This window comes from Dendropsophus ebraccatus, chromosome 6 (genome assembly GCF_027789765.1).
Source record: "Dendropsophus ebraccatus isolate aDenEbr1 chromosome 6, aDenEbr1.pat, whole genome shotgun sequence".
Lineage (NCBI taxonomy): Eukaryota > Metazoa > Chordata > Amphibia > Anura > Hylidae > Dendropsophus > Dendropsophus ebraccatus.
This window is the reverse complement of record NC_091459.1, coordinates 88,663,188-88,675,972: the sequence shown is the minus strand read 5'-3', so window position 1 is coordinate 88,675,972 and position 12,785 is coordinate 88,663,188. Positions and strand designations below refer to the sequence as shown.

The 12,785-nt window shown below is 43.2% G+C and overlaps 1 protein-coding gene across 3 annotated transcripts in view; it reads left to right on the top strand.

Moving 5' to 3' along the window:
• The window catches only part of SGPP2 (sphingosine-1-phosphate phosphatase 2), a 39,392-nt gene extending 28,282 nt beyond the window's left edge, over window positions 1–11,110 (top strand). The window contains exons 4-6 of one of the 3 annotated variants that reach the window (XM_069975357.1): window positions 2,361–2,450; window positions 2,773–2,805; window positions 8,317–11,110. In XM_069975357.1, the coding sequence (XP_069831458.1) occupies window positions 2,361–2,450; window positions 2,773–2,805; window positions 8,317–8,859 (666 nt within the window). In that variant the 3' untranslated portion in view covers window positions 8,860–11,110. The remainder of the gene's footprint in view (window positions 1–2,360; window positions 2,451–2,772; window positions 2,806–8,316) is intronic. The other 2 variants (XM_069975355.1, XM_069975356.1) reach the window with 2 other exon arrangements.
• Window positions 11,111–12,785: the final 1,675 nt, after the last annotated feature.

The following is a 12,785-nucleotide window of genomic DNA, read 5'->3' as shown; positions in this document are numbered from 1 at the left end:
ACTGCTAACTACCGGAATAGAGGACTGATGACAAATTACTGTTAGAGATGATAGAATCGATTTACTAGGTATTACATTTTGAATCAGATTGATTGATTCACATTTAGGGGACCAAGCAATTATAATTGGGCCATTAATTACACAGGGTTTTTCAGCAAGTTGTATTTTCTTGGTGACTTATGTTAGACTTTTATAGAGTGACTGAGGCCATGCAATGCCTTAGCCACTCCAAATAAACCAATTAGCACTTCTACAGCAGAATGAGAGCTTTCTTTCTGGCACAACCAATCAGAGGTAGATTCTCTGCAAGTCAGTGTCCAAACCCTGTAAGAGCCTTATAACATGACTAGGGATTATTAGCAAAGCCAGAATCTCCTCCTGAAGTTACCTATTAAGGGTAGCTTAACACGTACCTTATTCGCAACGGATTTCACGCTGCGAGTTTGCAGCAAAATCCACTGTGTCTCCTGGTAGCGTGAAGTTGAATGGGTCACATATCCTCAGGGGAATTTTCATTCCACTGCAGATATGTAACCCGGCCCCTTTAACCCCCTGCAGCCCGCAGCATACATTACCTACTCAGCGCCGCGGCTGTGTGTGAGGCTCCCAGCTCCCCTAGCTCCATATCAGCCAATAAGTGCACGGCAGCACTGATTGGCTGATGGGGACCAAAGGGAGCCGGGAGCCTCACACACAGCCGTGGCGCTGAGCAGGTAATGTATGCTGCGGGGGGTTAAAGGGGCCGGGTTACATATCCGCAGTGGAATGAAAATTCCGCTGCGGATACGTAACCCCATAGACCCTTACACTACCAGGATCCGCAGCAGATTTCACTGCAAACACGCAACGTTAAATCTGCTACGTGTGAAGTACCCTAAAGTGGTAGTTCAAAAAAAAATTCTTCCAAATCAACTGGTGCCAAAGATTTGTAATTTACTTGCTGTGAGTTTGCAGCAAAATCCACTGTGTCTCCTGGTAGCGTGAAGTTGAATGGGTCACATATCCTCAGGGGAATTTTCATTCCACTGCGGATATGTAACCCGGCCCCTTTAACCCCCTGCAGCCCGCAGCATACATTACCTACTCAGCGCCGCGGCTGTGTGTGAGGCTCCCAGCTCCCCTAGCTCCATATCAGCCAATAAGTGCACGGCAGCACTGATTGGCTGATGGGGACCAAAGGGAGCCGGGAGCCTCACACACAGCCGTGGCGCTGAGCAGGTAATGTATGCTGCGGGGGGTTAAAGGGGCCGGGTTACATATCCGCAGTGGAATGAAAATTCCACTGCGGATACGTAACCCCATAGACCCTTACACTACCAGGATCCGCAGCAGATTTCACTGCAAACACGCAACGTTAAATCTGCTACGTGTGAAGTACCCTAAAGTGGTAGTTCAAAAAAAAATTCTTCCAAATCAACTGGTGCCAAAGATTTGTAATTTACTTGCTGTGAGTTTGCAGCAAAATCCACTGTGTCTCCTGGTAGCGTGAAGTTGAATGGGTCACATATCCTCAGGGGAATTTTCATTCCACTGCAGATATGTAACCCGGCCCCTTTAACCCCCTGCAGCCCGCAGCATACATTACCTACTCAGCGCCGCGGCTGTGTGTGAGGCTCCCAGCTCCCCTAGCTCCATATCAGCCAATAAGTGCACGGCAGCACTGATTGGCTGATGGGGACCAAAGGGAGCCGGGAGCCTCACACACAGCCGTGGCGCTGAGCAGGTAATGTATGCTGCGGGGGGTTAAAGGGGCCGGGTTACATATCCGCAGTGGAATGAAAATTCCGCTGCGGATACGTAACCCCATAGACCCTTACACTACCAGGATCCGCAGCAGATTTCACTGCAAACACGCAACGTTAAATCTGCTACGTGTGAAGTACCCTAAAGTGGTAGTTCAAAAAAAAAATTCTTCCAAATCAACTGGTGCCAAAGATTTGTAATTTACTTGCTGTGTGTTTGTCAGGAAGTGGTATAATCTCTCGAGTCGGACCTATTGTTCTCTGTTGCGACCTCTGTCCATGTTAGGAACTGTCCAGAGCAGTAGCAAATCTCCATAGAAAACCTCTCCTGCTTTGGACAGTTCGTCAGGGACAGAGGTGACAGGGACAGAGAATACATCACATCCTGCAGAACATACAGCAGCTGATAAGTACTGGAAAACTTGAGAACTTTAAATAGAAGTAAAATACAAAGCTATATAATTTTCTGACACCAGTTGATTTAAAAGAAAAAAAAAATCACTGGAGTTCCCTTTTTTTAATAAAAAAAATCTAAATTGCATGTATGACCAATTTGACTTTGTGCTGGAAATAAGCTTTTGTTAGGAATTTCTTTTTAATTATTGCCTTTTTCTACAGTTCCCCTTTGTGCTTGGATTTGTGGCTGCCCTTTGCCTCTCTACCCTAGTGTCCCTCAGCCGGTTGTATACAGGAATGCACACTGTACTGGTGAGTACTTACCCACAAAATGTCTGATCCTCTGTCAGATACTGGTAGTGCTGGACTCAATATGTGCAGGGGGCTGATATGTTCCATAGACCAACAAATTTGTTGAATTTCAAGCGCACCCTGGTGCCATGAAACAGCATAGCATATAGGTGTTGAAAGTTGCTTTCTGTCCACTGCACAAGCTGTCTTATCTAGCAGACAAGATAGTGTTTTTTTTTTGTTTTTTTTAATTAAAAAGAGTGTGCCAGTGCTCATGAATATCCTGGGCTACTGAGCATACACACATTATGGAGAGGACTAATATATTGTCCCTGTTATTCAGGAGAATATCTCTGAATTAGCTGCACAGAAAAATGTAAGTGACACATCATTGTATTTAGCTTCTCTGTCAATAGTTTGTTTCCCTTGGATAAGGCAGCATAAACCTGATGAGTCTCTTTAAAATTAGTTTATCACCTTATAAAAATTTGTGAAATTATGGACAACAATAAAGGCAACATTATCCTTTCAGGAAGAGGCTGTGCGCTACACATTGACATTTACCTAAGTTATTTGGGCTTAGACAAACATGGCTGCTTTCTTCAGTTTTTCATTTCAGCTACCGTAGATTAAGGGTAGCTTCACACGGGCGGGCTCGCAGCGAGATTCTCGCTGCGAGCCCGGCAGGTCCTGGCAGTTCCCATAAACTACATACTTGCTGCGGACCGCAGCGAGTATGTAATTGTACCGCGCTTAACCCCTTCTACTCCCGCCGGCTCCCCCGCTGTAAGCAGCATACATTACCTGTCCTTGCTGCTCGGGTCCGGCGTCCTGCTCTCCCGTCCGGCCAATTAGTGTGTTGCCCAGCCGCAGCCACTGATTGGCCGGGCGGGAGAGCAGGACGCCGGACCCGAGCAGCAAGGACAGGTAATGTATGCTGCTTACAGCGGGGGAGCCGGCGGGAGTAGAAGGGGTTAAGCGCGGTACAATTACATACTCGCTGCGGTCCGCAGCAAGTATGTAGTTTATGGAAACTGACAGGACCTGCCGGGCTCGCAGCGAGAATCTCGCTGCGAGCCCGCCCGTGTGAAGCTACCCTAAAGTGGATACGTATGAACTGCAATACCATGCACACCCAGGACAGGGGTGGTGCTTTTTCTGCTAGAAAGAATTTGGTCGAATAATTTTTTTCGCCAACATGGAGTAAATATATATGGCCGTTTTTCATGATCAACACCAGTTTTTTAACCATCAATTTTCTTTTATCTAATGTGTACGGCAACCTATATTTTAGAGGGCAGTGAGACACATGAACCCAGTTTTATAATCAGTAATACGCCCAGGGGGAGATTTATGAAAGGGTGTAAATATACACCTGGTGCAAACTGCCCACAGCAACCAATCATAGCTGCTCTTATATTTTACCAGAGCTGAAAGCTGAGCTGTGATTGGTTGCTGTGGGCAGTTTACACCAGGTGTATATTTACACCCTTTCAGAAATCACTTAAAGTGAATGTACCAATATAAATATTATGAATTTTTTTCTCCCACTACCTTGTCGGTGCTGGGATCCTGATGGCACGCCCCTTTTTTTCCTAATATTCATAATGGTATTTTCGCTTTAGCATCAGTATGATTAGGTCTCCCTAGGAGGAAAGCATGAAAATGCTGACGTTTAAAGGGGAACTCCACATAAGGAAAACTTGTTTCTATTAAAAGTACATTAAAAGTTATATAGATGTGTCTATATAATATACCGTATTTCCATATCTGTAGGGTTCTGCCACACTGGTAGTTGATAAAAATCCAGAAAGTGAAGAAAAATAGCCTCTGTGCCAAATCACATTGTCTTCTGCTCCTTCTGCTATCCTCCCTTAGGAGACAAATCTTCCATGCCTCTGTTTCACATTGCTGAGCGCAGGCTGATGATGCAGACAGGGGGCAAGGCCTGATGTCACAGGAGGCTTGGCTGGATCCCACAATACCCTGAGTGATCCACCATCTCTGACCGGCTAGAAGCAGGTGCAGCAAATTCACTGATTGTGCACAACTCTCCAGTGAAATTAGGGCTGTGTTCAAACATGTTGGAGTTTCATTGCAGTACTGCAACATATTCGCAAAAATGATGCAGTAACACAATTAAATGATGGTAAATGGCACAGAGGATCAGAGCCGGCACTGCCAATCCCACCTGCAAAAAAAATCAAGGCATAAATGGTATATCCCATGTAAGATATTATCAGATAAAGCCCTTATTGTGGGACTCAACTTCAAAGATAAAAGATGCTTGATCTAATATATGCGTGTAGATAAGAAGAAGAAAAAAAATAAATTAAAAAAGTTATTTTCTTTATTCCAATATCGTAGTTACAGGTAGTAACAGAGTGCTGTGTGGGTGGGACCACAAGGAAATGATAAAGTACTGCAAATAATTAACACAATGAAATTGCAATGTGTGAACACAGCCTAGATGTTCTGCAACAGATTTGGGCCAGGAACGTGCAGGATGGGGGACTGTGATGGAACAGCTGAGGGGAAGCATTGCATTCTAGAACCTGTAGTACTGTATACAACTGCTCAACCCCGAAGTAAAGAAATACAATACAGAAGAAAACCTCCCCAAAACAAATGGATTTTTGGTCGTTTCAAAACTGGGATAGATAGCCAAGTAATGTTTGCTTCTGCAGAAGTTCCCCCCCCCCCTCTACCTGGAGTTTCCCTTTAAAGGCAGCCATACACTTTAGTTGGCTGAAGTCTTGCTAGATCAATAAGTTGTCTCAATACCCAGTATAATAGATAAGGGTCTTCAATAAGATATTGAAAATGGGTTTTCTAAACAACCACTTTAAGGGCCCTTTGCCACAGGCCGATAGAGGGCAGACAATTAGGCAGTCTTGCTGTGCCCTCCCAGTTGCACGAATGATTGCTGGATCATCCTGTACTGTGACACATTTAAATTCATATCTCAAATAGGACAATGTACGTCAAATAATGAGAATTCCAATGGTCGCAAAGAACATCCAATTCATCCAACATCCAAGTCAACACTGGCCCCTTTACATGGTCCCATTATTATATATGAAAATTCTTTGAAATGTTGATTCGCCTGCTAATAGGCCAAGTAAAAGTGGTGTGAGTTAGGTAACTTAATTCACAGAGCAAGTTACAGTCACATAGCAGGAATACCATACCAACATGCCTGACTATTTTGTCGGTTTAGTGGCAGTGCATTTCTGACCCTTTGTATAACACGGTTACTTACAAAAATTACATTGACAAGTTATTGCTTAGCAGTGACAAATAGTAAATAAGCAGTGTATTCTGTGAATGCATTATTGTACCCTTTCAGCATGACTCTGACTTTCATACCCCGATGACCTATTGAAGTCAATCAGACCACAGTCATCTTTGTGTGTGACAACTATCTGTCTATATTCTTGACCCTGTTGCTTCTCTTCTAAATGCTGGTAACTTAAAGAATAGACCTCTTCCATATCTTAACACTTCTTTAGTGTCCCTTGTCCATTGCCATTTGAAGCCCTGGGCAAGAGAAGCACATAATGAGTGTACCATGGATATTTCAATGGAAATGATTACTCAGAGAGGAACAATGGCTTTCATTGGCCCCTTCACAGCAGGGGTGCTGGGTAATATAGTAAAATCCAGTGATTTGCTGCCTTTTCCAGCAGGGAACAGATTAAACTTCAGAGACCATAGTTCGTGTGGCTACCAGGCAATTGGAAATTGTCAATAAGTCTTAAAAGCAATGCTGGAGGAGTCCTATAAAGGATTTTTAAGAGAGAATCATGTGAAGGTCTCGTGAGATCTTTTCCATGAAATCCTAGCTTTGAAATTCAGATGGGAATGCTGTCTAGAATTACAGTATTGTTATAATGTCAGCTACCAGACTGCATGTCAAAGGACAGGCCCAATGAGAGATGTGAGGAGTTCACAGTGAGATCGTGTCATTGTATGTAGACGTTTTATCATTCCTACACAGTCACCGCAGCATTGAAAGCTTCTAAGTCTATAATACAATATACTGAAGCCAGATCAGAAATCAGATTATCAGAGTAAATACCTGAAACAGTCACTAGTAAATATACCGTATCTCTGTCAATATTCGTATACTATTAAATTGTCATAGTTAATCTTACTTTTTCTTAAGTGGATGTTTCTAGACAAAGGAGTTACGTTAAATATGGGGTTGCCATCGAACTTTCCAGGGTCCTGAATCTGACATCTATCTTATGCACAGTGATGTTATAATAGGGCATCCAGTTGTGTTCTTATGGACCTGTACAACAAATTATAGATGCTCCATATTATGCATCCATACACTCCTGCTCATCTGTATAATGGAGCCATAAGCACTCTATGTGCATCTATGGTATATGGTGCCATTTTGTAGACGGAAAATACCTCTGTAATATAGCGTTTAATGGAACAAATGAGAAAGAAATCTACTTATGCATCCTTATACAATTGAGAATATAAGGAGACTATAGGCTCATGGTACTGTGTGGGAGTCATAATGCAGATTTGACATTGAGTTTGGGGGAACTGGATCACAAAATATGGCTCGCATTCTAAGACCGTGTTCTACATATATCCGGCGGCTTTTCCCTCTGGTGCAGGAGAAAAGTGCTGGAGGGAAACGCATCTTTGAACTGAACCCATTGTTTTCAATAGGACAGTTTAAAGCATGCGGCGGACGCATCAATTGAAGTCTATGGAGCGCTGGAGGCCCTGCCAGTGCCGACGCATGCATTTATGCGCTACAAGTAAAGGTGTCCCCAGCCCCCCCATTAACCCCTGTGACCTCATCCCTGCAACACAGTGGCCCCTGGCAGGGGGGGTACACTCTATAGATGTCCCGTGTTCTGCTGCACCAAGTATAGGGCTCTGATGTGAGTTGCCCTCACCCCCACCCCCTATAGTAGTTCACCTGTTCTTAAGACTCCGATGCTGCCTTCTGTAGCAGCTGACCCTATAGGAGATGTCCCCATGTAAAGGGCTCCGATGTGAGTTGCCCCCCCCCCCCCCCCCTATAGTAGTTCACCTGCTAATGCTGCCTGTAGCAGCTGACCCTATAGTAGATGGCCCCCTGTGAGGTGTACCCCTAAAGTAGATATCTACTACTGCCCCCCTAGAAAAAATTGATGGCCCCTGTATGTAAAGAAAAAACTGATCACAACTGATTGCATCTAATGCCACCTGATGGTTTTTATCGGAAAAAAGGATAGAAAACCTGATGACAACTGGAGCCTTTTTGACATCAGTTGTGGTCAGTTTTTTTCCCAAAAAATGGAAACGCATGCAACGTATATATGTAAACCCAGCCTAAGTCTTGCAAGTTTTCCAGACACATAAACCATGTAATCCACATTTAACAGCTATACACGATGACTTGCTATTGCTTACATCATATTAAAGGGCTAATGAATCGCCTTGAGGAAAGCATACTAATTGTGTTAGGAGACAGGCCATTGATGCTCCGCTGGGGATTCTGGGAAGAAAGGATAGACAAATTAGCTCTTACACCACCTTTTTAAGTCAGTGTTTCACTCCGACCAGGAGTGTTCGAACATGACTAGGAATGTATGCCAAGACTTCTAGTTGGAGTGAAACACTGACTTGAATGGAAGTCTGCCCTGAAATGGTAGTGTGATAGTAAATGGTATAAAGACAGGACATCTGATCCCAGAGTCAAGGTAATGCTGTGGATAGGATTATAGAGTCCATAGTTGCTACATGACTGAAGTCGTCTACATCAAGACAAAACTGGTTCTTGACAATAAAGCCAATAGCTGCATTCTAGACCCAATTCTTATAAATGAAAATGCGTGTGGTATACAAGTCTTATCTTTCACCTTTTTCTTAACAGGATGTGATCTGCGGAGCTCTGATCGCCCTGGTGTTTATAGCTGTGACTTTTCCAGTGTGGGATGCAATAGATCATCTTGTTCTGACCAACCCGATATTTCCTGTACTCGCCGTTGTTGCTGGTTTTCTCCTGTGCTACAACTACCCAAAGTTGGATCACTACAGCACTACTCGAGCAGACACCACAGTTATACAAGGAGTGGGAGCAGGAACCTGTGTGGGTGTTTGGATCATCAATTTGATAGGACTGACGTATGAGCCTTCTGGGGTGTTCCCGCTCCCCATCCCTCCACTAAGCTATTTTATGCTCCTTAAGCAACTCTTGAGGTTTGTTCTTGGTGTGACACTGCTGGTGATAACACGATTTGTTGCAAAGACATTGTCTCTGAAAGCTCTGGGCTTATGGTACAAAGTCTCAACCCAAGATGTACTAGTTAGGCAAAGACTGGAGATTGAGGTGCCCTATAAATTTGTGACTTATACATCAATTGGTCTGGTTGCAACATCACTTGTTCCTTGGATTTATTATCTGGTGAACTTATAAGTCTCCTCTAAAGAGCAGTGGTGGGAATCTAACATCAGAGATGAAACCATCTAAAGTATCTACAAATTCCTACAACTGTAGATTTGGAGGTCTATTTAACACGGACAATGGACAATAAATATTATGACTCCATGATGATTCCATCTGCTAAGATCTTATTGGCATAACATAATGGACACTTCCAAACTCCACCAGTTCTCCTCCATGGACACATGTTGCCAAAGAACTAACTGTATTCCTTTCCGATATAAAACTAAATTTTGGATCCCTGAAAAAGAAAAGCTGTAAAACTTGTAGGGTTCATAAAAACACAAAAGAAGAAAATTTTGTATGCACAAAGTGAATGTTTACAGTATTTATACTGCACTGATATTGTATGACTTGTCTGCCTGATGCCGTATCATTTACAGGGGATGATGTAATGAGCGGCTTATGAAGCAGCAGTCCATTGCTTGTCTGTCTATTGCGGTTTCAGGTCTGATTTGAATGTACCCAAAGCAGCATATAAAACTAGAGGGTGACTGTACACATGACCCATTTGGCGAGTTGTATGTCTACACTGTATCTGCTCTAATAAATTTACTACTAGATTTCCTATTGATGTTCCACATGAATAAATGGATATTTTTTTGCTTTCCTAGTAAATTTATGCATGGAACCAACTCGGCGTGCAATGTGGATATTCAGGCTATGACTTTTAGGGGACCCTATTACATGGCCCGATGACTTTCTGTAAGCAAGCACTGATCTCCTAGATTGGCTCTCGCTCACTGAGCCCATACACTGCCCTATAATCGGGAAGCAAAGGCTGCAAAGACATTGTTAGCGATGTCTGTGCAGCCCTTGTAAAAATAATTTCTGACCACCTGCTGGCTTCGGCCCGCTCCTGGCGCTGTGTGAAGTTACAGGTCCCGGTGAGTGGCTGAACAGCCTGTCACTTCAGACAGTGCCAGGAGTGTGCCAAAGCTAGAAGGACATCAGGGAGCGTACACAGGTACGTGGGCAGTTTTTTTTTGTTTTTAAGTCACCAGCCGTCGGCCGCATATTGCTATTACGTGTAGCGATGTGCACTCAATTCCTGATTTTAGGTCTGGACCTAAAGAAACAATCGGCTGATCGTTGTCTCTACTACACAGAGCGATAATTGGCTGATCATTGCTCCGTGTAATAGGGCCCTAAGTGTCCTTATCATTTTGGAAAAAAACTTTGAAAAACGTCAAAAGTTTTAATCGGTCAGGATCTTGATGTTAGACCCCTCATGACCCCCATCGTTAGAATAAGTGCTTCTCTCCTTGGCTGGCTGCAGGCGATAAGCTCTATAGACTTTCTATAGGATCAGTCTCCTGCAGTAAAACAGAGAAAACAGCACAGTACTTGGGTCTGTATATTGCAATACTATTTATAAGCCAAAACTCATAGAATTTACATAGAAGAGGTACAAATCACTTATACTTTGTGTTCATCTCTACCTTTCATTAGATGTATGAATCAAATGTACAGCAATGTGAATGCAGTCTCATTCTGTGTAACGTTAAAGGGGTTGTACACTTTTTGTTGCCTCTGCCCATGTTGTCCACCTAATATGATTTGGCCAGCAGCGTTGTGGTTTGGTCAGTATAGACCCTATCCAGAATACAGCCAGGGCAGCGGCATTGCATTTCAATACTTATCTTGTACAGATGCTGAGCTGAAGTCTCTATTATAACTCACAGCTACAGTCACAATTCTGCTGTCATTGCTGGAGTCCAGATATACTGTATAAAGAGGAAAAGCCACTGTATGATGCTGTAAATCATTGAGGTTTTCAGGTGGTTGTTGATGTTTGTGTAGAGATTTTTTTTTATGTGGCTCTAATTCCTTGGATTAGTACTTGCCGAAACCAGTGGTGGTCTTGTTTTTGTGAGAATGTAGGTGTGTTTTTTTTTTTATAACCTAGTTTAACCCCATTGAGGTGCCGTAAAAGCTAATGTTGGTTTAGTTTTTGTACAGTATGGCTGTAGCCTAATTCAGACTGTAATACAACATAAGTTAAATTCTATAATCCCATCACTTTTTTAAAAAATTAAAGCCACTATATCAAGTTGTGCCTTTCAATGATGGTAGCCACATAAGTGGTTATATCTGAGTCCACATAAATGTGTTCACCTTGCAGCTTCATGTCCATGTGTGCATTACATAATACAATTACCACAATGTAACAAAGTACTTTTATTGTGAAGCAACTAATACCATTTACAGGAATAAATACAAAAACTCTCTAGGTCAGGGCTGCCCAGCCTGCATTGCAATTTAAGACTTTATCTTCGCAAAACTTTGTCAAAAGACAGGAGTTGAATAGCCCTTATATATTAAGAAAATCCTTTATTTCACCGATTGTGTACTGGAAACCCCATGGCCTACTCCAATTACAACAGCCATGTAAGGCTGGTAACCTACTTCTGTAAGCAGCAACAACAACAGATTTAAACAAAAAATCCCCAGGTGTTCCTTCAGTCAGCAATGTCCATCCAAATCCATTCTTAGGGTGCCTTCACACATACCGACTAGCAGCAAAAAACTCCCTGCGAGCCAAGGTCCTGGAAGGCCCCTATCACTATATACAAGCAGTGGTCTGAAAGACCGCTGCGTGTATGTAATGCAGCCGCCCCCTTAACCCCTTTGGCTCCCGCACCGCTGTCTCCATACATTACCTGGCTCTGGCTGCACAGGGTCCTGCTCTGCCGCCCAGCCAATCAGTGGCTGCGGCTGGGCAACACACTGATTGGCTGGGCGGCAGAGCAAGACGCCGGGACCCCGTGCAGCCAGAGCCGGGTAATGTATGGAGACAGCGGTGCGGGAGCCGAAGGGGTTAAGGGGGCGGCTGCATTACATACACACAGCGGTCTTTCAGACCACTGCTTGTATGTAGTGATAGGGGCCTTCCAGGACCTCGGCTCGTAGCAGAAACTCGCAGCAAGTTTTCTGCTGCGAGTTGGTATGTATGAAGACACCTTATAAGAGGTATTCCTGAGAGTAAAAATAGGTTTAAATCACTTAGTAACAGATTTGTAAACAACTTCTATTTTAACAAAACCTTCCAGTACTTATAAGCTGCTGTATGCCCTTCAGAAAGTGGTGCAGTCTTTTCAACTAAAAACTATATTCCATGCAGCCACCTCCATGTCAAGAACTGTCCAGAGTAGACACAAACCTCTGTTTTCCTGCTCTGGACAGTTCCCGTCCTGAACAAAGGTGGCAGAAGGGAACATTGTATCTGTTAGACTGAAAACTAGTAATTTACAAATCTGTATAACTTTCTGGCACCAGCTGATATGAGAACTTATTCTATGGAGTACCCCTTTAAATATTAATATCAAGTCTTGCTTATGTATAAATGTTCTGTCAGGCTGTGTGATGGTGGCCATAGACACAAGGTATTTGTTGGCAGCTGCAGACAATCTAATGAATATAGTTGGCCATAGACATTAGTTTGCTGGCAGATCAAGCGAAACTGGTTGGAACAAAACAGATTTCTATAAGATGTCTATACATCCTTCTTATCTACAACACTCCTCCCAGAGATCACCATGCACTTCACTGAATGTGTCAGAGGAGTATTCCTAGTATTTTGTTAAACTCCAACCAATCTAGGATATCATTTGTTACACAAAGTCCACCATACGTAGGCAATGAAATAAACTGGAAAGTACATAACTCTGCCACTGCTCTGCATTTAGGCTTGCCCTGATGCAACACAGATCTTGATGGCTGCACTAATACAAATACATTTAAAGGGGTGATCCAGGCTTAGAAAAAAACACAACTACTTTCTTGCAATAACAGCACCATCTCTGTCCTCAGGTTGTGTGTAGTATTACAGCCCTATTCAATAAAACAGAGCTGCAAAACCCAAACAGGTTTTTGTGAGCCTGGAAAACCCCTTTTAC